This window comes from Maniola hyperantus, chromosome 5, assembly GCF_902806685.2.
Source record: "Maniola hyperantus chromosome 5, iAphHyp1.2, whole genome shotgun sequence".
In the NCBI taxonomy this organism is placed as follows: domain Eukaryota; kingdom Metazoa; phylum Arthropoda; class Insecta; order Lepidoptera; family Nymphalidae; genus Maniola; species Maniola hyperantus.
This window is the reverse complement of record NC_048540.1, coordinates 11,518,283-11,543,344: the sequence shown is the minus strand read 5'-3', so window position 1 is coordinate 11,543,344 and position 25,062 is coordinate 11,518,283. Positions and strand designations below refer to the sequence as shown.

Genomic DNA, 25,062 nt, shown 5'->3' with positions numbered 1-25,062 from the left:
GTACCTATTTATCTCCCAATAGTCGGAATAGGTAGTTTTGTTTAACAATTTCATTGATTTTTGTCGATATTAGGTACTATAAAATAACTTAGTAGTCCATCATCGTCATCATCATCATTTCAGCCTGCGGACGTCCACTGCTGATTATAGGCCTTTCACAAAGAGCACCACCACACCCGGTCCTCAGCCTTCCTCATCCAGCCACTTCCTACTAACGTCTTTATATCGTCGGTCCATCTTGTTGGAGGATGCACTACACTACGCTTACTTATTTTTAGGAGTTTATATTACCTACTTAGTAGGTATTTATTTTTAGGAAATGAGACCCGTGCTCAGTAGGTGGCGATAGGTTGATGATGGTGATGAGTTTGCTCAAAAACTCTAATTCTTTCCATTTTTTAGATTAATTTTGTACAAGCACAGAATAATATAGAGCCGCTGGATCCAAGCGGCGCAAGACCGTGGCGTGTGGAAGTCCCTACAGGAAACCTATGTCCAGCAGTGGACGTCTATTGGTTGATGATGATGATGATGACAGAATAATATACATAATAGTACTAGTACAAGTAGGTAGGTTCTAACCAAACTTCTAGTGCACACATTTCTAGCAGCTATTTAAACGAGCTTTCAACAAAATAATGGGTAAACCACGACTGTATTAACCGAGCAGCTGCTGTGGTGTCGTTGAAAGCTGTAAACGGTGTAGGTATACGATACGTATTCCGTGCGCTTCTGCAATGGATGCATTTTACTTTACCGTAGCATAAAGCACTCGCGTCGCCCCTTTGCTTTGAACTGTTCGTTGAATTTATGGGCAATATTTGCAGAAAAATTTATCTTGAAAATTACTTAGATATTTTGTCACACAATTTAACATAGTTTTATTTTGAACCACTTTACATCCTATATGATTAGCATCCTAAGGGCCATCAAGTTATATCTATGAAAATTAGTATTTGGCTTTATGGTTGAAAAAGACTTTTTTTTTCGAATTGAATTTGTCAGATAATAATTGATCTGATTATAATTAATTACGTAAACAATGAGGGTTCCAAATGCGCCCTGGTCAGAGAAGAAGCCCACAAATAACTCAGCAAGGTATTATTTTTATCATCACCATTACACAATATCACATAGAACTTATTAAAACTTTGAAAACTGTTATAGCAACACATACCCAAGCTGTCTTGCTATTGAAATCCTTAACATTGTGATAGCCAGCTTATAATAATAATAATAATAATAATAATAATGCCATTAGCTTACTTGAGTTAGAACTTAGTATTCCGTGATATTATTATGACGGAATATTCTAAATTATTTTATTCGTAATGTGAAAACCTATTTATTTTACTTACTTTAAAATATACTAAAAAGAAAAACTGGTCTACTACCTACTCGACTATAATACTTACTCGTAGCAACCATAATTTGAAAAGAGTTATCCTCGTAAGGAAATCTCAAGCAGTCAGAGTGTGTTTATTTATGTACTTAAATAAATATACACACCTACGTTCCTTTTTACTCAAAAGCCATTTGCAACCACTAACTAATTAAACATGAAAGATGCACATTTCTACATGCATAATGAAAGCTTTCACGAGCAGGATCTTAAGATGCTTTGGTTTGCAGTATAACAATAAATAAAATGTAGTATTTTTATATACCTACTTAAGTATTATGGCCAGCGTGGTAGAATATGGCCAAAACCCTTCTCACTCTGAGAGGACTAGTGTCCCGGCGATGGGCTGTTCATGATTATGGTGAAGTATTATGTTAAAAATAATCTAATGTTAGTTCTTCTTTTTGATCATCAAAAATGCCATTTTTTACAAAAGTTTTCACATCCGACGAAGTAAATGGAACATAAAATTCAAACTTCTCGTAGTTAAACTGAATTAGATTCCGTATTTATATCTATAACCATTACAATAACCAAGTCAGTTAGAAAGGTTTTAAAAATGGTTCATATTCGGTGATATGAGCTCTACTTAAGTAGTATCTATTTAGTCGGACCACATCACAACACCAAAGCAGCAAAAATATTGCCAGACAATACCTACTCGAGACTACCTATTAATTACTGTTCGAGTGTGAATGGTTATATTACGGTTCCTAAAATTGCGTTGTCGCAGCCAATAATTACTAAGTAGTTAGTCGATTGTGTGTGTCGCGAGTGATTGTATTTGTGGTCGTGATGTCGTCAATATTGTCCAACGTTTGTGACAGACGTTAGACGCAATAGGCTACTTGACAATTTTTTTAAGTTGGTCTTAAATGGTTAATATTTGTCCTATTATATCAAAAAAATTAACACTATATTTTTTTGCGCCCTAAAAACCGTAAAACTTTAATTTAAAAAAATATTTTTCTTAGACAGGTGAAAACACTGTCGGCCATGTTTGGCCGATAGATTATCTGTGCTCTGACGTCATGCATTTGTAAACAACAGTATAACCACAGGGTTATACTGTTGTTTACAAATGCATAACCACAGGGTTATACTGTTGTTTACAAATGCATGACGTCAGAGCACAGATAATCTATCGGCCAAACATGGCCGACAGTGTTTTCACCTGTCTAAGAAAAATATTTTTTTAAATTAAAGTTTTACGGTTTTTAGGGCGCAAAAAAATATAGTGTTAATTTTTTTGATATAATAGGACAAATATTAACCATTTAAGACCAACTTAAAAAAATTGTCAAGTAGCCTATTGCAAATAAATTGTTGTACGTGTGAATGCGGCTACAAGTACATAGCGCGTGGAATTTGAGAATGGACTCGACATATTTGCTCTATGTGTCAACTGTCAAAAGTACAGTTTACCGTTATGAATGGTACTTTTGACTTGGCAGTTGACACAAAGAGCCCAATGCCCATATGGCGAGGCCTTTTGCTTTATGCGTGATTTTTGTCTGGCGACATTTGAAGTTGTGGCATGTCTAAAAGGACTCTTATAATGTTTGCTATGGTAACAGAACAAACATGACCGAAAACTTGATTATAAAATAAGTAGATTATAAATCATGATCTCTATATATAAAAATGAATCGCTAAATGTGTTGCTGATCGCAAATCTCAAGAACAGCTGAAGCGATTTCGCTAATTCTTTTTTCATAATATTCCTTGAAGTACGAAGATGGTTCTTACGGAGAGAAAAATTTAAAGTATTAAAAAAAAATTACAGAATCGACTGTTAGGCGGTACGAAGTTCGCCGGGTCAGCTAGTTGCTTATAAAAGCATCGCAAACTTTGGTACACCGTAGTTGAGAAGCGACATTCAGTCGCATCATCCGCCACAATGAAGCCAATATTTATTATATGCTGTAAGTATTTTTAAGTTCTGATTACAATACCTAACTATATTAATAATCTTATTTGAAAGTCATAATGTAGATATTAAACACAAATTAAACCGTCTAGTCTACATGAAATTAAATTAGGGTCAAATTAAATTAACAGTTGTGATTCGGAGTATATTGGATTATTTTTTTCATCCATTTACGCAACAGGTTCCGATGGCAATTCGGTAGAGCGCCGGCCGGCCGGTGGCGTGCGGGTGTGCGGAGCTTCCCCCTGCCTCATACCCCGATTGGCCATCTCGACCTGTCACCTATTGTACTTCTAACTAAATGCGAAAGTGTGCCCGTTACCTACCCTTTTATATGGCCCAACCGGTGAAGCGATCAAATCTTGAATCGGTTTTATCTCGGAAAATAAGAAATCGCACTAGATTTTTTAAAAATCTTCATGAATGTGAAACAAGTCCCGAATATCAACTAGTCATCTTATTTTATGTATGTGGCGTAAAAGTAGATAGGCTCGAAGATACCTACTTATTTATTTTTGTTTCTTTTTATGACGATTTATAAAAAGAGCATGATAAAAATTTGTAAGTAAGTACCTACTAAGTTCTTAGGTGTACTTCGTATCGCAGCTATCTTTTACCCTGACCCGACAGTTTACTCTGGGTAGGTTCACTATCTTTTAAATGTTTATTATTATTATGACTTTAATTAAGATAAAAATACAATAAGAAAGCCTATACCTAATAAATTAAACTAAACTAAGGCACAAACACTGCGAGATGATCAAAATATAAGAAGAAACAAAATTATTAGAATTATTAGTACGTAAATTTTTTCTTAATTTTGGAGTTTATTTTAGACGTCAAAATGACGTCATTTCAATGCCTATGAGACATGGTTCTAGGGCAATAGCAATTTGCGGGATTAATACTCAAAAAACCTATTTAAATGCCAAAAAACAAAATAACAAGACAAAAAGTAACGTATTAACTTTCATTTATTGAACTGTTATAGTTTTGTCTCTCGCTGTCGTGGCTGCAGAAGACCAAAAAGATGTTGAGCTGTTATTCCACATGGGGAACAGCAGATTCACAGCAAAATTCTTTTCCGTAAGTTTTTACCAGACCGTTTTAAGACCAGATTTAGTATAAACCTTTCTTTACACATAAATTCGTTTTCTTCCTAGCGACTTCCTTATTTTTAACCGACTTCATAAAATGAGGCTATGTATTCGCCGGTATGAATGTAGGTATGTATGCATGTATGTTCGCGATTGTCTCAAAGACCACTAAACGGATTTTGATCATTTCTTTCACTATCGTAATTTACACACTTTAGAAAGGTTATCATTTTAAAGGCTTAAGATTTGGTCTGCTTATTATTCTCATCAGCAGTTATAAAATTGCTAGCGACGTACTTACCTTTCGACAGATGAAAAATGGCGGGAAGAAAACTGAAGGTTATTGATTCGAAGCAGAAAACCATCTTAGCCCATACCATCACTTTCCATCAGGTGTGGTTGTGGTCATGCATCTGCCTATAATGAATTTAAAAAAAACTGGCGTGTATTTTTATGTTTTCGAGAAGTATGTACCTAGTAGGTAACTGAAAATTTACTAAGCATGGTAAAGAAGATATAAAGTCTGTTCCTATGAGCTTTTATTGTAATTATATACAAGTTTTTTGGCCACCTTAGCTCCACAACCGGTTAAGGATAAACAGGTAGGCAAGATATCTAGCCAGGTTTAGAATTTTTTACCATGTTATATTAATTTGACATTTAAGATAGGTATTATTGTCAGATGTTAGTGGTAATCATCGGTACCACCAAATTAAAGTACCTACTCACTTGGGCACGGGGAAAACCGACAAAATCAGTTCCCTATCCACTCCGATCAAACAGAGTCAAAAATTTTAACCAGTGCTATCGACGATTGCGCAGTTGGAACCACTCTCAATACTTACTCATTACGTACATTAAAATTATTTGTAAATATTTACAGGAAGTGGCGAAAATAAACCCCGATAGAAGTTTTGTTATATCACCATACTCGGTTATGACGCCTCTTGCGCAACTTAGCATAGCTGCAAGAGAAAATACCCGAGAACAACTATGGCAAGCCATTGGAATAACTACTGATGAAGCTGTAAGTTCTTTAGGATAAGTCAGGTTCTATACCGTATACACGGCGAGAAGTTAGTATAGTCTCTGTTACGACCAATATGAGATTACGTAACAGAGACGAAAAAAATGGTTAACGCCTACTTTGTCTTAGTCTTTTGCATGGGATTGAGTACGTAACATAAAGAGCCCTATACTAACTTCTCTACGTGGATATTGTATTTGTATAGGAAAATATAACCAAACTTAGTAAGTACAAATCCAGAGTGAAACAGTAGATATTTTGCAGTTTGCTCCTTATTTGAGTGCAAAGACAAACAATTTAAATTTTATTTTCAGGTGAAATTAGCTTTTTCACACGCAAACACCAAAGTAAATTCCATAAAAGGCGTGACACTAAAAACAGTCAGTAAAATATACCTGGCTTTGAATTATGACGTGTTCAAAGATTTCGGCGCTACTACGTGGGAAACCTTTGGTGCTGCAGCTCAAAATATTGACTTCGAAAAGAATGAGCAAGCTGCGAATGAGATCAATACTTGGGTAACTATCCATACTATATAATGTTATAAATGCGAAAGTGTGTCTGTCTGTCTATCTGCTAGCTTTTCACGGCCCAACAGTAACCGATTTTGATGAAATTTTGTACAGAGTTAGCTTACATCCCGGGAAAGGACATATGCTACTTTTGATGCCGGAAAATTAAAGAGTTCCCACGGAAAACCTTAATCCACTTGGACGGAGTTGCATCTAGTAAATAATAATTAAATTATCATCATCATCAACCTATCGCCGACTCACTACTAAGCACGGGTTTCCTCTCCTTGGTCAATTGGATAAGATTGCTAGACTTGTTGAATGGTATGGTAAGATATGTGGACCCCCGAGCAACATTTTTTTAATATTAAATAGCTAGCAAACGAGCAGGCGTGATTACCTGATGTTAAGTGATTACCGCTGCCCATGAACATTTCCAGCACCAGAGTATCCGCCAATGCGTTGCTGACCTTTCAGGAATTTGTTGCTCCGCCCCTTGAATGTTTTAATCTAGTGGGATTACCGCCGATGGGAGTTAATTCCACAGTTTGCATGCGCGTATAAAAAAGGATCTGGCACAACGGGTGGTCGAAGTGCACCAGACAGCCAGGTAGTGAGGGTGAAATTGCTTACGGTGGCGTGCGGTGCGGTTGTAGAAAAAGGAGGGTGGAATGAGGTCAATAGCTCTTCAGAGCACTCCCCATTATAAAGGCGACAGAACAAGCAAAGAGAGCTTACGTCTTTGCGGTGCTCCAGGCTTTCCAACGAGCCGATTAGTTTGGGATCGTCCACAAGTCAAAAAGCCCGCCTTTGGACCAAACCTACTGTATTCTGAGGTGTTAATGATAAAAGTTAATGACAGCTAATATTCGTTTATCGATAACGAAATGATAGTAAATTATGTTTTATTTTCTAATTTAGGTGGAACAAAACACCAACAACCGTATCAAGAATCTCGTTAGTCCTGACAGCTTAGGTCAGGATACTAGAGCGCTCTTGGTCAACGCAATTTACTTCAAGGTATTTGAAATCATTATAACATTCGATTCCCTGTACTGAGACTATGAAATGAAATGAATGAAATGATGAAGATATATAGAATATATATAGAATGCTACTAATACACATGAAAATATGTGTATTAGTAGCATTCTATAATTTTATAGTTTCGTACCTGAAGAGTACAAATGCAAAGGTACCCTATTAATAAGCCTCCACTATCCGTCCGTCAGTTCACATAAACCGTAAAAGGTAGACAGTTGAAATTTTCAGTGTGCCATTGCACATGCATTTCTGTTGCCGCTATAACAACAAATAATAAAAAAGCAAGATGACGAATTTCAAAATGCCCGCTATGCAAATTTAAAAAAAAAAGTATATTGTGTTATGATTCCTTGTACGATGGTACGGGTCAACGATGGTGCGAGTCCAACTTGCACTTGACTGGTTTTTTCATTTCATTTTGATCTCTCTCCAGTTGTGTCGGATTGCCGTCCCATTAGACCAGGAAAGCGTTTCTTCACTTTCATAGTCTGATGGGATAATGAGTTGACGCACACACTTGAACACTATAATATTATCTCCCATGTAGTTAGCTAAGGCTCTATTGAGGTTAGCCACCGTGGCAGAAATTTGGTCAGGAGGACGTTGTAACTTTTTCATTCACATCATTTTAGGGATCATGGGAGACTCAATTTGACAAAACGCTTACCCGTGAGAGGGATTTCCACATCAACAAAGCAGAAACAAAAAAAGTTGATATGATGCACAGAAGAGGAAATTACAAGTACACAGAGAGCGCTGTTCTGAAGTCTCAGGTTAGTTATTCGGATCTTTTATATCTAAATGTATAAAAGGAAACGATGACTGACTAACTGACTGACTAATCTCTCTACTGCACAGCTCAAACTACTAGGTGGATCGTCGGGCTGAAATTTGGCATGCACATAGCTAGTATAACGGAGACATTCACTTAGAAGTTGCGGACATTAGCTAAATTACAATAATTTTACACAACCCAGTCTGAAACCAACAAATCGTTTAATATTAATTTCAGATAATAGAAATCCCCTACAAAGGTGACGAAACTTCGCTAGTCGTGGTGCTACCTCGTGACATTGAAGGTATTAAAGAGGTACAAGAAGTACTCAAGGACTCGACAGTTTTAGATAATGCTCTCAACGATTTGCGGACACAAGAAGTTGACCTGTCCCTTCCCACATTTAAAATTGAGACTACGACTGATCTGAAAGACATTCTTCGAAAGGTAAAAATAACTATTATTTACCACTTTATATACAATCTTCTTGAATTTCAATGAGGTTTAAACAGATAAAAAATTTATTATCATGCTTATAGAAAGCAATGAAGAGGTGATTGGAGCACGCATGCCTAGAAGACGCCTATTCACTCTTGCCTTGGAGGCACACACAAAAATTCTAAGCCTATGCTATTACCTACTTATTGACGTCTGCAAAGGCTTCAAATGCTCGTTTTCTCGCTGTTCTGTCGTAGAGCAGTGAAGGAGAAACAAGTTGTCACATTATAAATCCCAAGTACAAACGGATAATCAACCTTTTATTGTATTCTATCATCATCATCATCATCATCATCATCAACCGATAGACGTCCACTGCTGGACATAGATCTCTTGTAGGGACTTCCACACGCCACGGCCTTGCGCCACCTGAATCCAGCAGCTCCCTGCGACTCGTCTGATGTCGTCCGTCCACCGAGTGGGGGGTCTTCCAACACTGCGTCTTTCGGTGCGAGGTCGCCATTCTAGCACCTTGGGATTGTATTCTATAATTTATAATAATTAAATTATTATTATTCACGCATACTTCTATTTGCTTCAGATGAATGTAACGGAGATATTTGATCCTCACGTAGCAAGATTAGATTACCTCATTCGTGTCAAAGGCAATATGTACATAAGCTCAGCAGTACAAAAAGCTTTTATCGAAGTCAATGAAGAAGGTGCGGAAGCCGCTGCCTCTAATGGTGAGTACATAATAAAGGCACTCGTCAAGTGATATAACTAAGAACGATAATATTTAAACACTATATAAACACTTAACGTTTTAATGGTAATTTAGAATACAAACATGGAGAAGAAAAAAATCAGGAAGAAATTCATACTTATATTATAAATGCGAAAGTTCATTATAATTATGATCCACTAGATGATGCCCGCGACTTCGTCTGCGTGCACATAGGTTTTTAATAATCCCGTGGGAACTCTTTGATTTTAAGGGATAAAAAGTAGCCTATGTTCTTTCCCGTGATGCAAGCTATCTCTGTACCAAATTTGATCAAAATCAAAAACGGATGGGCCGTAAAAAGCTAACAGACAGGCAGACAGACAGACAGACACACTTTTGCATTTACGATATTAGTATGGATAATAGGCCACGTTTCTAACAAAGTTGTGATGATTTTGATTTAAAAAATCAAATGTCGATCTTGAGGATACTTCTATAGGTAATATTAGATGATGCATTTAACGTCGTCGGTCGAGGCCATTCTTATCATTTTCTGAAAACTATCTATTTATTACTAAATATGCACATACCTACACACTCTAAGACCATTTTTATTATTATATATAATGAAATCACTCACGATAGTTTAAACGCTAAAATTTTTATTATTATCTGAAAGTTATCTATTTATTACATTTGCGTGGTTAAGTTTGTGCTCAAGTATTTTTTTTCACTAATTTCTTAAAATATAAGTGTGATTTTGTAACCAAAATTATTATACACCATGAAGTAGGTATGTTCATTGCCTTTACCTCTTTGTAACGCCATGATACTGTTTCAGTATTCGCGGCAGTCAGTAGAAGTTTGTCTGCCCGTTATCAACGCATCAGCTTTACAGCGGACCATCCATTCATATTCTATTTATGCGAAGGAAACAATATTCTATTTAACGGAGTCTTCAATTCTTAGGTAGGTATTTATAAATTAATGGTCATGATCAAAATTACACATTTTTATATTATAATATAAATATGTGTGTAGTGTCCCATCGATTCATAGAATTTCATATCCAAGCAGGTACAACATTATTATTTTATCTAAATAAGGGCAGTTTTAAAGGTTTTTATAATAACATGCTTTTTCGCACTATTTGTGCACACACTAGCTTTATTTTATTCTTATCTTCGATTCATTTATTCATTCATTCATGTCAATCCATCGCCGGCCTACTATTGGCCTATTGGGCTCAGGTTCCTCTTAGAAAATGAGATGGGTTCTCAGAGTGAGAGGGGTATTTTCCATAAGTGCTTGTTAACAAATAACTGTAGGGATATTTATCATCTTCAGTGCTTTTATAAAATATTATTCAAAGACAAACTGGTACAGAAACACACAATTACAGTCAAGCACGTATTACACAGCCTTTCGACGCAGCTTTGTGAGATTAGTTTATTGGCAAACTTACTAGTGGACACACTATTACTGGACTCGATAAAAACTCGTAATTTAATTTTTACTGTTATTTAGAAGATTTTCTAGTATCGAATGAAAACCCTTCTAATATTAAGTTTCTTTTTAACGAGTTGTTTATGTTTTTTCAGTTACCACCAGCCGCTTTCGATTGTTCTATGCTGATAGACCATTTTTATTTGCTTTGAAAATGAACTCTTTAACTTTATTTAATGGCGTGTACGCATAGTAAAAGTCATCTTTTGATCGCAATATATTAGGACTTGTTTTGTTTACCTTTCCATACTAAGTATGCTGTAAATATATGTATAATTATTGCTGAAATATATTATTATATTTTACTATGACGTAGTAAAGTTATTTTTGTAACCTAACGAACCTATTCCCGTATTACATCGAAAACAAAATATAAAGGCAAGTGTATGCGTGTGAAGTATGAGCTGGCTTTTTATTGCGCCCACAAAATACTATTCTGCTGAGTTTCTTGCCGATTTTTCTCAGTCGAATCTGTTTTCCGAACCAATGTTAGAATCTTGACTCATCACAGCCTATGAGAAATGAAGATATTTTATTTTTAATTTACTTTACTAAAATTTTGGAGACAATACTATCAATATAAAATATAATTATAATATAAATATATAGGAATGTTATTTATGTACTTATTTTCTTTACTATTATCAGGTGAACTTTGCTTACAATTGTTTTTAGTTTCTTTGTTTTTTGTCTTGTTTATCTCTTGTTTTGTGTGCAATAAAGTATTTCTATCTATCTATCTATCTAACTAATTTTTCAAGCAAGCTTTCGGCATCTACTGTATAATTTCTATTACCAGCTCTTATTAGTAATATTTTTAGGCGATAAACAATAACATTGTGTCTTTTTTTCCAGTATTCAATATTGTCGTCGATAGTCTTACGATTGGACCAAAATATCATCCAGTGTTCAATGCCGATAGACCTTTTTACTTCGTTTTGAAAATGAACTCTGAACCTTTGTTCAGTGGTGTGATGTATGCAAAGTAAAACAAATCTTTTTATTTTATTTTATTTTATTAGATATGCCAACGATAAATTGTAACAACATTCACAAATATTAAAAACATGTCACAAACAATTCCAGTCCTACTACAATCATCAATTATAGGCATATACAGCATTACATAAGTCTCCGATTGTGTTAACAATAAGCTACCTACATTACAAACTTTTAACATTAACCACTAATTAATAAATATAATCTACAGCTAAATTAATAGATACAATTGCTTAATTAATTAAATTAGTTTATTAATTAAATCTTCAAAAATTGTGATTCTCCTTTACGTTTTAAATGTTTCGTCACACACAAGTTATGTATCATAAAAAATATTAATAAATTATGTTGGAAAAAATATAAATTTAATAAGAAATATATTTTTTTTATTCTTCCAACTCATTCTAAATCATCCCACATTCTGTCACGATACAAGTAAGTTCTGCCATCTTGACGCTGCATATGCAGTCAGCTTGTTCGAAACTGTTGAGGATATTGAAGCGAATTTTCTCAACAAACGTTTGAGATGAGGACCTAACTCGCAAAAAGTGAAACAAAAGAAAGAACGTGGCGATGAAACAAACCTCAATGGCTGGGCAGCTCAGTCGCTTATGTCGGTGTCCCTACCTTTTCACGATGATGTCAAGGGAAGCAAGGTGTCCAAGTCTACTTGGGTGAACTTTCCATCTATTCGAAAAATGTCAGAAATGACACCCGTAACCAAGAATCAAGAAACATTGGGCCTTACACTCGTCTGTCGTACCATATCCGTAAAATTAAATATTTAGTGGGTAATACACAAGTTCATTAATCAAAATTACATAGAAAAATGTTCACTTTCAAAAACACGTTATAATTTTCTTATAGCTCACTTAATGTTTCTTGGAGAAGTTTTATCTTTAACTATGTATCGACTATAGTAGTAGAATAAAATAGCGAATGTAGAGCGTAGCGAAACCAATAATTAAAAACTAAAAAACGTATAAATTTTTAGGCTCAGAATCTTAGATGCTAGTACAACATCCTATACCCTATTACTTAAGCTGATTTTTATATATTTTAAGTTAATGTTTTAGTACTTTTTCCAAATAAAAGTAACACTTTATTAGTATGAGAGACCATTAGTATGGAAGACCGTTAGTATGGTAGACTATGTTTGTTACAGTACGAAGCGATTTGCCTTCTCATTTCTAATTCGAACCGCTGAGATTTGAAACACCCTTCCAGCATCAGTTATTACGTCCAATCATAATATGCGTATCTTCAAGTCAAGAGTGAATAGGCATCTTTTAGGCTAGCGCGCTCCATCTTAGTTAGATAGATAGATAGATAGAAATACTTTATTGCACACAAAACAAGAGATAAACAAGACAAAAAACAAAGAAACTAAAAACAATTGTAAGCAAAGTTCACCTGATAATAGTAAAGAAAATAAGTACATAAATAACATTCCTATATATTTATATTATAATTATATTTTATATTGATAGTATTGTCTCCAAAATTTTAGTAAAGTAAATTAAAAATAAAATATCTTCATTTCTCATAGGCTGTGATGAGTCAAGATTCTAACATTGGTTCGGAAAACAGATTCGACTGAGAAAAATCGGCAAGAAACTCAGCAGAATAGTATTTTGTGGGCGCAATAAAAAGCCAGCTCATACTTCACACGCATACACTTGCCTTTATATTTTGTTTTCGATGTAATACGGGAATAGGTTCGTTAGGTTACAAAAATAACTTTACTACGTCATAGTAAAATATAATAATATATTTCAGCAATAATTATACATATATTTACAGCATACTTAGTATGGAAAGGTAAACAAAACAAGTCCTAATATATTGCGATCAAAAGATGACTTTTACTATGCGTACACGCCATTAAATAAAGTTAAAGAGTTCATTTTCAAAGCAAATAAAAATGGTCTATCAGCATAGAACAATCGAAAGCGGCTGGTGGTAACTGAAAAAACATAAACAACTCGTTAAAAAGAAACTTAATATTAGAAGGGTTTTCATTCGATACTAGAAAATCTTCTAAATAACAGTAAAAATTAAATTACGAGTTTTTATCGAGTCCAGTAATAGTGTGTCCACTAGTAAGTTTGCCAATAAACTAATCTCACAAAGCTGCGTCGAAAGGCTGTGTAATACGTGCTTGACTGTAATTGTGTGTTTCTGTACCAGTTTGTCTTTGAATAATATTTTATAAAAGCACTGAAGATGATAAATATCCCTACAGTTATTTGTTAACAAGCACTTATGGAAAATACCCCTCTCACTCTGAGAACCCATCTCATTTTCTAAGAGGAACCTGAGCCCAATAGGCCAATAGTAGGCCGGCGATGGATTGACATGAATGAATGAATAAATGAATCGAAGATAAGAATAAAATAAAGCTAGTGTGTGCACAAATAGTGCGAAAAAGCATGTTATTATAAAAACCTTTAAAACTGCCCTTATTTAGATAAAATAATAATGTTGTACCTGCTTGGATATGAAATTCTATGAATCGATGGGACACTACACACATATTTATATTATAATATAAAAATGTGTAATTTTGATCATGACCATTAATTTATAAATACCTACCTAAGAATTGAAGACTCCGTTAAATAGAATATTGTTTCCTTCGCATAAATAGAATATGAATGGATGGTCCGCTGTAAAGCTGATGCGTTGATAACGGGCAGACAAACTTCTACTGACTGCCGCGAATACTGAAACAGTATCATGGCGTTACAAAGAGGTAAAGGCAATGAACATACCTACTTCATGGTGTATAATAATTTTGGTTACAAAATCACACTTATATTTTAAGAAATTAGTGAAAAAAAATACTTGAGCACAAACTTAACCACGCAAATGTAATAAATAGATAACTTTCAGATAATAATAAAAATTTAGCGTTTAAACTATCGTGAGTGATTTCATTATATATAATAATAAAAATGGTCTTAGAGTGTGTAGGTATGTGCATATTTAGTAATAAATAGATAGTTTTCAGAAAATGATAAGAATGGCCTCGACCGACGACGTTAAATGCATCATCTAATATTACCTATAGAAGTATCCTCAAGATCGACATTTGATTTTTTAAATCAAAATCATCACAACTTTGTTAGAAACGTGGCCTATTATCCATACTAATATCGTAAATGCAAAAGTGTGTCTGTCTGTCTGTCTGCCTGTCTGTTAGCTTTTACGGCCCCATCCGTTTTTGATTTTGATCAAATTTGGTACAGAGATAGCTTGCATCACGGGAAAGAACATAGGCTACTTTTTATCCCTTAAATCAAAGAGTTCCCACGGGATTATTAAAAACCTATGTGCACGCAGACGAAGTCGCGGGCATCATCTAGTGGATCATAATTATAATGAACTTTCGCATTTATAATATAAGTATGAATTTCTTCCTGATTTTTTTCTTCTCCATGTTTGTATTCTAAATTACCATTAAAACGTTAAGTGTTTAAATATTATCGTTCTTAGTTATATCACTTGACGAGTGCCTTTATTATGTACTCACCATTAGAGGCAGCGGCTTCCGCACCTTCTTCATTGACTTCGATAAAAGCTTTTTGTACTGCTGAGCTTATGTACATATTGCCTTTGACACGAATGAGGTAATCTAATCTTGCTACGTGAGGATCAAATATCTCCGTTACATTCATCTGAAGCAAATAGAAGTATGCGTGAATAATAATAATTTAATTATTATAAATTATAGAATACAATCCCAAGGTGCTAGAATGGCGACCTCGCACCGAAAGACGCAGTGTTGGAAGACCCCCCACTCGGTGGACGGACGACATCAGACGAGTCGCAGGGAGCTGCTGGATTCAGGTGGCGCAAGGCCGTGGCGTGTGGAAGTCCCTACAAGAGATCTATGTCCAGCAGTGGACGTCTATCGGTTGATGATGATGATGATGATGATGATGATAGAATACAATAAAAGGTTGATTATCCGTTTGTACTTGGGATTTATAATGTGACAACTTGTTTCTCCTTCACTGCTCTACGACAGAACAGCGAGAAAACGAGCATTTGAAGCCTTTGCAGACGTCAATAAGTAGGTAATAGCATAGGCTTAGAATTTTTGTGTGTGCCTCCAAGGCAAGAGTGAATAGGCGTCTTCTAGGCATGCGTGCTCCAATCACCTCTTCATTGCTTTCTATAAGCATGATAATAAATTTTTATCTGTTTAAACCTCATTGAAATTCAAGAAGATTGTATATAAAGTGGTAAATAATAGTTATTTTTACCTTTCGAAGAATGTCTTTCAGATCAGTCGTAGTCTCAATTTTAAATGTGGGAAGGGACAGGTCAACTTCTTGTGTCCGCAAATCGTTGAGAGCATTATCTAAAACTGTCGAGTCCTTGAGTACTTCTTGTACCTCTTTAATACCTTCAATGTCACGAGGTAGCACCACGACTAGCGAAGTTTCGTCACCTTTGTAGGGGATTTCTATTATCTGAAATTAATATTAAACGATTTGTTGGTTTCAGACTGGGTTGTGTAAAATTATTGTAATTTAGCTAATGTCCGCAACTTCTAAGTGAATGTCTCCGTTATACTAGCTATGTGCATGCCAAATTTCAGCCCGACGATCCACCTAGTAGTTTGAGCTGTGCAGTAGAGAGATTAGTCAGTCAGTTAGTCAGTCATCGTTTCCTTTTATACATTTAGATATAAAAGATCCGAATAACTAACCTGAGACTTCAGAACAGCGCTCTCTGTGTACTTGTAATTTCCTCTTCTGTGCATCATATCAACTTTTTTTGTTTCTGCTTTGTTGATGTGGAAATCCCTCTCACGGGTAAGCGTTTTGTCAAATTGAGTCTCCCATGATCCCTAAAATGATGTGAATGAAAAAGTTACAACGTCCTCCTGACCAAATTTCTGCCACGGTGGCTAACCTCAATAGAGCCTTAGCTAACTACATGGGAGATAATATTATAGTGTTCAAGTGTGTGCGTCAACTCATTATCCCATCAGACTATGAAAGTGAAGAAACGCTTTCCTGGTCTAATGGGACGGCAATCCGACACAACTGGAGAGAGATCAAAATGAAATGAAAAAACCAGTCAAGTGCAAGTTGGACTCGCACCATCGTTGACCCGTACCATCGTACAAGGAATCATAACACAATATACTTTTTTTTTTAAATTTGCATAGCGGGCATTTTGAAATTCGTCATCTTGCTTTTTTATTATTTGTTGTTATAGCGGCAACAGAAATGCATGTGCAATGGCACACTGAAAATTTCAACTGTCTACCTTTTACGGTTTATGTGAACTGACGGACGGATAGTGGAGGCTTATTAATAGGGTACCTTTGCATTTGTACTCTTCAGGTACGAAACTATAAAATTATAGAATGCTACTAATACACATATTTTCATGTGTATTAGTAGCATTCTATATATATTCTATATATCTTCATCATTTCATTCATTTCATTTCATAGTCTCAGTACAGGGAATCGAATGTTATAATGATTTCAAATACCTTGAAGTAAATTGCGTTGACCAAGAGCGCTCTAGTATCCTGACCTAAGCTGTCAGGACTAACGAGATTCTTGATACGGTTGTTGGTGTTTTGTTCCACCTAAATTAGAAAATAAAACATAATTTACTATCATTTCGTTATCGATAAACGAATATTAGCTGTCATTAACTTTTATCATTAACACCTCAGAATACAGTAGGTTTGGTCCAAAGGCGGGCTTTTTGACTTGTGGACGATCCCAAACTAATCGGCTCGTTGGAAAGCCTGGAGCACCGCAAAGACGTAAGCTCTCTTTGCTTGTTCTGTCGCCTTTATAATGGGGAGTGCTCTGAGAGCTATTGACCTCATTCCACCCTCCTTTTTCTACAACCGCACCGCACGCCACCGTAAGCAATTTCACCCTCACTACCCTGGCTGTCTGGTGCACTTCGACCACCCGTTGTGCCAGATCCTTTTTTATACGCGCATGCAAACTGTGGAATTAACTCCCATCAGGCGGTTAATCCCACTAGATTAAAACATTCAAGGGGCGGAGCAACAAATTCCTGAAAGGTCAGCAACGCATTGGCGGATACTCTGGTGCTGGAAATGTTCATGGGCAGCGGTAATCCACTTAACATCAGGTAATCACGCCTGCTCGTTTGCTAGCTATTAATATTAAAAAAATGTTGCTCGGGGGTCCACATATCTTACCATACCATTCAACAAGTCTAGCAATCTTATCCCAATTGACCAAGGAGAGGAAACCCGTGCTTAGTAGTGAGTCGGCGATAGGTTGATGATGATGATAATTTAATTATTATTTACTAGATGCAACTCCGTCCAAGTGGATTAAGGTTTTCCGTGGGAACTCTTTAATTTTCCGGCATCAAAAGTAGCATATGTCCTTTCCCGGGATGTAAGCTAACTCTGTACAAAATTTCATCAAAATCGGTTTACTGTTGGGCCGTGAAAAGCTAGCAGATAGACAGACAGACACACTTTCGCATTTATAACATTATATAGTATGGATAGTTACCCAAGTATTGATCTCATTCGCAGCTTGCTCATTCTTTTCGAAGTCAATATTTTGAGCTGCAGCACCAAAGGTTTCCCACGTAGTAGCGCCGAAATCTTTGAACACGTCATAATTCAAAGCCAGGTATATTTTACTGACTGTTTTTAGTGTCACGCCTTTATGGAATTTACTTTGGTGTTTGCGTGTGAAAAAGCTAATTTCACCTGAAAATAAAATTTAAATTGTTTGTCTTTGCACTCAAATAAGGAGCAAACTGCAAAATATCTACTGTTTTCACTCTGGATTTGTACTACTAAGTTTGGTTATATTTTCCTATACAAATACAATATCCACGTAGAGAAGTTAGTATAGGGCTCTTTATGTTACGTACTCAATCCCATGCAAAAGACTAAGACAAAGTAGGCGTTAACCATTTTTTTCGGTCTCTGTTACGTAATCTCATATTGGTCGTAACAGAGACTATACTAACTTCTCGCCGTGTATACGGTATAGAACCTGACTTATCCTAAAGAACTTACAGCTTCATCAGTAGTTATTCCAATGGCGTGCCATAGTTGTTCTCCGGGTATTTTCTCTTGCAGCTATGCTAAGTTGCGCAAGAGGCGTCATAACCGAGTATGGTGATATAACAAACTTCTATCGGGGTTATTTTCGCCACTTCCTGTAAATATTTACAATAATTTTAATGTACGTAATGAGTAAGTATTGAGAGTGGTTCCAACTGCGCAATCGTCGATAGCACTGGTTTAAAATTTTTGACTCTGTTTGATCGGAGTGGATAGGGAACTGATTTGTCGGTTTTTCCCCGTGCCCAAGTGAGTAGGTACTTTAATTTGGTGGTACCGATGATTACCACTAACATCTGACAATAATACCTATCTTAAATGTCAAATTAATATAACATGGTAAAAAAATTCTAAACCTGGCTAGATATCTTGCCTACCTGTTTATCCTTAACCGGTTGTGGAGCTAAGGTGGCCAAAAACTTGTATATATTACAATAAAAGCTCCTAGGAACAGACTTTATATCTTCTTTACCATGCTTAGTAAATTTCAGTTACCTACTAGGTACATACTTCTCGCAAACATAAAAATACACGCCAGTTTTTTTTAATTCATTATAGGCAGATGCATGACCACAACCACACCTGATGGAAAGTGATGGTATGGGCTAAGATGGTTTCTGCTTCGAATCAATAACCTTCAGTTTTCTTCCCGCCATTTTCATCTGTCGAAAGGTAAGTACGTCGCTAGCAATTTTATAACTGCTGATGAGAATAATAAGCAGACCAATCTTAAGCCTTTAAAATGATAACCTTTCTAAAGTGTGTAATTACGATAGTGAAAGAAATGATCAAAATCCGTTTAGTGGTCTTTGAGACAATCGCGAACATACATGCATACATACCTACATTCATACCGGCGAATACATAGCCTCATTTTATGAAGTCGGTTAAAAATAAGGAAGTCGCTAGGAAGAAAACGAATTTATGTGTAAAGAAAGGTTTATACTAAATCTGGTCTTAAAACGGTCTGGTAAAAACTTACGGAAAAGAATTTTGCTGTGAATCTGCTGTTCCCCATGTGGAATAACAGCTCAACATCTTTTTGGTCTTCTGCAGCCACGACAGCGAGAGACAAAACTATAACAGTTCAATAAATGAAAGTTAATACGTTACTTTTTGTCTTGTTATTTGTTTTTTGGCATTTAAATAGGTTTTTTGAGTATTAATCCCGCAAATTGCTATTGCCCTAGAACCATGTCTCATAGGCATTGAAATGACGTCATTTTGACGTCTAAAATAAACTCCAAAATTAAGAAAAAATTTACGTACTAATAATTCTAATATTTTGTTTCTTCTTATATTTGATCATCTCGCAGTGTTTGTGCCTTAGTTTAGTTTAATTTATTAGGTATAGGCTTTCTTATTGTATTTTTATCTTAATTAAAGTCATAATAATAATAAACATTTAAAAGATAGTGAACCTACCCAGAGTAAACTGTCGGGTCAGGGTAAAAGATAGCTGCGATACGAAGTACACCTAAGAACTTAGTAGGTACTTACTTACAAATTTTTATCATGCTCTTTTTATAAATCGTCATAAAAAGAAACAAAAATAAATAAGTAGGTATCTTCGAGCCTATCTACTTTTACGCCACATACATAAAATAAGATGACTAGTTGATATTCGGGACTTGTTTCACATTCATGAAGATTTTTTAAAAATCTAGTGCGATTTCTTATTTTCCGAGATAAAACCGATTCAAGATTGATCGCTTCACCGGTTGGGCCATATAAAAGGGTAGGTAACGGGCACACTTTCGCATTTAGTTAGAAGTACAATAGGTGACAGGTCGAGATGGCCAATCGGGGTATGAGGCAGGGGGAAGCTCCGCACACCCGCACGCCACCGGCCGGCGGCGCTCTACCGAATTGCCATCGGAACCTGTGCGTAAATGGATGAAAAAAATAATCCAATATACTCCGAATCAACAACTGTTAATTTAATTTGACCCTAATTTAATTTCATGTAGACTAGACGGTTAATTTGTGTTTAATATCTACATTATGACTTTTCAAATAAGATTATTAATATAGTTAGGTATTGTAATCAGAACTTAAAAATACTTACAGCATATAATAAATATTGGCTTCATTGTGGCGGATGATGCGACTGAATGTCGCTTCTCAACTACGGTGTACCAAAGTTTGCGATGCTTTTATAGCAACTAGCTGACCCGGCGAACTTCGTACCGCCTAACAGTCGATTCTGTAATTTTTTTTTAATACTTTAAATTTTTCTCTCCGTAAGAACCATCTTCGTACTTCAAGGAATATATGAAAAAAGAATTAGCGAAATCGCTTCAGCTGTTCTTGAGATTTGCGATCAGCAACACATTTAGCGATTCATTTTTATATATAGAGATCATGATTTATAATCTACTTATTTTTATAATCAAGTTTTCGGTCATGTTTGTTCTGTTACCATAGCAAACATTATAAGAGTCCTTTTAGACATGCCACAACTTCAAATGTCGCCAGACAAAAATCACGCATAAAGCAAAAGGCCTCGCCATATGGGCATGGGGCTCTTTGTGTCAACTGCCAAGTCAAAAGTACCATTCATAACGGTAAACTGTACTTTTGACAGTTGGACACATAGAGCAAATATGTCGAGTCCATTCTCAATCCACGCGCTATGTACTTGTAGCCGCATTCACACGTACAACAATTTATTTGCAATAGGCTACTTGACAATTTTTTTAAGTTGGTCTTAAATGGTTAATATTTGTCCTATTATACAAAAAAATTAACACTATATTTTTTTGCGCCCTAAAAACCGTAAAACTTTAATTTAAAAAAATATTTTTCTTAGACAGGTGGCAAACACTGTCCGGCCATGTTTGGGCCGATAGATTATCTGTGCTCTGACGTCATGCATTTGTAAACACAGTATAACCCCTGTGGTTATGCATTGTAAAACAACAGTATAACCCTGGGTTATACTGTTGTTTACAAATGCATGACGTCAGAGCACAGATAATCTATCGGCCAAACCTGGCCGACAGTGTTTTCACCTGTCTAAGAAAAATAATTTTTTTAAATTAAGTTTTCCGGTTTGTAGGGCGCAAAAAAATATAGTGTTAATTTTTTTGATATAATAGGACAAATATTAACCATTAAGACCAACTTAAAAAAATTGTCAAGTAAGCCTATTGCGTCTAACGTCTGTCACAAACGTTGGACCATATTGGACGACATCACGACCACAAATACACTCACTCGCGACCACACAATCGACTAACTACTTAGTAATTATTGGCTGCGACAACGCACTTTTAGGAACCGTAATCATAACCATCACACTCGCACAGTAATTAATAGGTAGTCTCGAGTAGGATTGTCTGGCAATATTTTTGCTGCTTTGGTGTTGTGATGTGGTCCGACTAAATAGATACTACTTAAGTAGCTCATATCACCGAATATGAACCATTTTTAAAACCTTTCTAACTGACTTGGTTATTGTAATGGTTATAGATATAAATACGGAATCTAATTCAGTTTAACTACGAGAAGTTTGAATTTTATGTTCCATTTACTTCGTCGGATGTGAAAACTTTTGTAAAAAATGGCATTTTTGATGATCAAAAAGAAGAACTAACATTAGATTATTTTTAACATAATACTTCACCATAATCATGAACAGCCCATCGCCGGGACACTAGTCCTCTCAGAGTGAGAAGGGTTTTGGCCATATTCTACCACGCTGGCCATAATACTTATAGGTATAAAAATACTACATTTTATTTATTGTTATACTGCAAACCAAAGCATCTTAAGATCCTGCTCGTGAAGCTTTCATTATGCATGTAGAAATGTGCATCTTTCATGTTTAATTAGTTAGTGGTTGCAAATGGCTTTTGAGTAAAAGGAACGTAGGTGTGTTATTTATTTAAGTACATAATAAACACACTCTGACTGCTTGAGATTTCCTTACGAGGATAACTCTTTTCAAATTATGGTTGCTACGAGTAAGTATTATAGTCGAGTAGGTAGTAGACCAGTTTTTCTTTTTAGTATATTTTAAAGTAAGTAAAATAAATAGGTTTTCACATTACGAATAAAATAATTTAGAATATTCCGTCATAATATCACGGAATACTAAGTTCTAACTCAAGTAAGCTAATGGCATTATTATTATTATTATTATTTATTATAAGCTGGCTATCACAATGTTAAGGATTTCAATAGCAAGACAGCTTGGGTATGTGTTGCTATAACAGTTTTCAAAGTTTTAATAAGTTCTATGTGATATTGTGTAATGGTGATAAAATAATACCTTGCTGAGTTATTTGTGGGCTTCTTCTCTGACCAGGGCGCATTTGGAACCCTCATTGTTTACGTAATTAATTATAATCAGATCAATTATTATCTGACAAATTCAATTCGAAAAAAAAAGTCTTTTTCAACCATAAAGCCAAATACTAATTTTCATAGATATAACTTGATGGCCCTTAGGATGCTAATCATATAGGATGTAATGGTTCAAAATAAAACTATGTTAAATTGTGTGACAAAATATCTAAGTAATTTTCAAGATAATTTTTCTGCAAATATTGCCCATAAATTCAACGAACAGTTCAAAGCAAGGGGCGACGCGAGTGCTTTATGCTACGGTAAAGTAAAATGCATCCATTGCAGAAGCGCACGGAATACGTATCGTATACCTACACCGTTTACAGCTTTCAACGACACCACAGCAGCTGCTCGGTTAATACAGTCGTGGTTTACCCATTATTTTGTTGAAAGCTCGTTTAAATAGCTGCTAGAAATGTGTGCACTAGAGTTTGGTTAGAACCTACCTACTTGTACTAGTACTATTATGTTATTATTCTGTCATCATCATCATCATCAACCAATAGACGTCCACTGCTGGACATAGGTTTCCTGTAGGGACTTCCACACGCCACGGTCTTGCGCCGCTTGGATCCAGCGGCTCTATATTATTCTGTGCTTGTACAAATTAATCTAAAAAATGGAAAGAATTAGAGTTTTGAGCAAACTCATCACCATCATCACCTATCGCCACCTACTGAGCACGGGTCTCATTTCCTAAAAATAAATACCTACTAAGTAGGTAATATAAACTCCTAAAAATAAGTAAGCGTAGTGTAGTGCATCCTCCAACAAGATGGACCGACGATATAAAGACGTTAGTAGGAAGTGGCTGGATGAGGAGGCTGAGGACCGGGTGTGGTGGTGCTCTTTGTGAAAGGCCTATAATCAGCAGTGGACGTCCGCAGGCTGAAATGATGATGATACGATGATGGACTACTAAGTTTTTTATAGTACCTAATATCGACAAAAATCAATGAAATTGTTAAACAAACTACCTATTCCGACTATTGGGAGATAATAGTACAGTACGCGAATAGTCAACCAAGTTTATGTGTACCTAGCCACTTCGAAGTTGACTAATTATTTTTAGTGTAGTTATGTTAGTGTAATATAAAGCTTTATCAATTAAAATTCTAATATTGACTGTCGTTCCATAGAGCCTTGTTATTCTTGAAAAAACACTAATAATCTAGTAGTTGCCGTTATCAAGGCTAACAAAGGTCATAAATATAGTCTAAAATCTAACATATTGAAATTTAAAGAGCTGATCTGAGTTCATGAGCAAGACGAAAATCATTAAAGTAATTATTTTTGATGCATAATTATTAGTATAAGATTTTATCTGTCCAAAATGTAAACATAAAATTATAAAATATGTTATCTCTCATTATTGTGTGGGTACGATTTAAAGTTTTTTGTTGATATAAAAAAAATGATTATTACCTAATACCTACTGATAAGTTTGGAAGATATATAATAAAACACGTGTATTGAAGTAAAGATTTTTATTTCAATTTTAGGTAGATCTCTGTTACCATGGTAATTATTATTACTAACTTTACTTCATCCAGCACTTTATTGTATGATTTAGATACGTTGTACTTGTACAACTAAGTATTGTATTTTCCTAATTGTAGAAGGCTCCACTGAATAGGTATTGTTTCCTTCGCGTAGAGAGAATATGAAAGGGTGGTCAGCGAAAAGACGTATACGAGTGCTTTAATACGAAACGTAAGACACTCCGAATTCTGAAGGAAACAGAATATAACATAATCGAAGAAAAGTAAAAATAATTTATAGCTAATGGAAAATTCCGAAGAACGATATCATGTCAATGGTTATAAATCGTAAATATTTTAATTAGGAAAATATAATGAACTAAGAGCCAGCGTGCCAGACCTTCGTTATTTTATAAAAGCTGAATTTCTCTGCGTATTGTCCCCAACACTGTTAGGTACGGTTGGTTGGATTTTGTTTGGATCATGGTGCTTTTGGAGATAACAGTAATAAACGTGTAAAAATCTTACGTCAGAGTATAGAGGACTAATATTTTTTTATATTTTCTTCGGAACAGTATTAGAAATCACGTCATAAATTGCCGACACTTAGTAACCCCCAACCCCCTGCCAGACACCTTAACGATTAAAAGTTTAAGGGTTCTGGCAGGGG

The 25,062-nt window shown here is 35.4% G+C and overlaps 2 protein-coding genes and 1 long non-coding RNA gene across 5 annotated transcripts; 1 reads left to right on the top strand and 2 right to left on the bottom strand.

The window, feature by feature from the left end:
* Positions 1-3,234: 3,234 nt before the first annotated feature.
* On the top strand, positions 3,235-11,468 carry LOC117982183 (antichymotrypsin-2-like). Of its 3 annotated transcripts, XM_069498792.1 has the most exons (10): positions 3,235-3,327; positions 4,324-4,418; positions 5,313-5,456; positions 5,771-5,974; positions 6,890-6,988; positions 7,645-7,785; positions 8,025-8,234; positions 8,827-8,971; positions 9,794-9,921; positions 10,554-10,676. In XM_069498792.1, the coding sequence occupies exons 1-9, from the start codon at positions 3,303-3,305 to the stop codon at positions 9,919-9,921; spliced, it is 1,191 nt and encodes a 396-aa protein (XP_069354893.1). In that variant the 5' UTR covers positions 3,235-3,302; the 3' UTR covers positions 10,554-10,676. The 3 variants fall into 3 exon arrangements, with proteins under 3 accessions (XP_069354893.1, XP_034824386.1, XP_069354894.1); XM_034968495.2 differs by lacking the exons at positions 9,794-9,921; positions 10,554-10,676 and adding an exon at positions 11,314-11,468; XM_069498793.1 differs by lacking the exon at positions 9,794-9,921.
* Positions 11,469-13,300: 1,832 nt separating this feature from the next.
* LOC117982581 (antichymotrypsin-2-like) lies at positions 13,301-18,405 on the bottom strand. The gene is made up of 8 exons (XM_034968943.2): positions 18,363-18,405; positions 17,993-18,195; positions 16,975-17,073; positions 16,178-16,318; positions 15,729-15,938; positions 14,993-15,137; positions 14,056-14,183; positions 13,301-13,423 (listed from the first exon to the last, which is right to left on the bottom strand). Exons 1-7 carry the CDS (start codon positions 18,403-18,405, stop codon positions 14,056-14,058), a joined length of 969 nt encoding a protein of 322 aa, XP_034824834.1. The 3' UTR covers positions 13,301-13,423.
* A 228-nt stretch (positions 18,406-18,633) lies between these two features.
* LOC117982191 (uncharacterized) lies at positions 18,634-20,683 on the bottom strand. Its single transcript, XR_004673474.2, has 3 exons — positions 20,627-20,683; positions 19,541-19,635; positions 18,634-18,653 (listed from the first exon to the last, which is right to left on the bottom strand). It is a non-coding gene; the product is annotated as an uncharacterized lncRNA (long non-coding RNA).
* Between the last annotated feature and the right edge of the window lie 4,379 nt (positions 20,684-25,062).

Bases quoted from the DNA above. Each gene is read 5' to 3' on its own strand.
- LOC117982183 (XM_034968495.2), top strand. From the start codon at position 3,303: ATGAAGCCAATATTTATTATATGCT. The intron at 3,328-4,323 runs GTAAGTATTTTT...GAACTGTTATAG, and splicing joins GCCAATATTTATTATATGCT to TTTTGTCTCTCGCTGTCGTG. The intron at 8,972-11,313 runs GTGAGTACATAA...CTTTTTTTCCAG, and splicing joins GGAAGCCGCTGCCTCTAATG to TATTCAATATTGTCGTCGAT.
- LOC117982581 (XM_034968943.2), bottom strand. From the start codon at position 18,405: ATGGTTAACGCCTACTTTGTCTTAGTCTTTTGCATGGGATTGA. The intron at 18,196-18,362 runs GTACGTAACATA...TTTTATTTTCAG, and splicing joins AGTCTTTTGCATGGGATTGA to GTGAAATTAGCTTTTTCACA. The intron at 17,074-17,992 runs GTAACTATCCAT...TTTCTAATTTAG, and splicing joins CGAATGAGATCAATACTTGG to GTGGAACAAAACACCAACAA.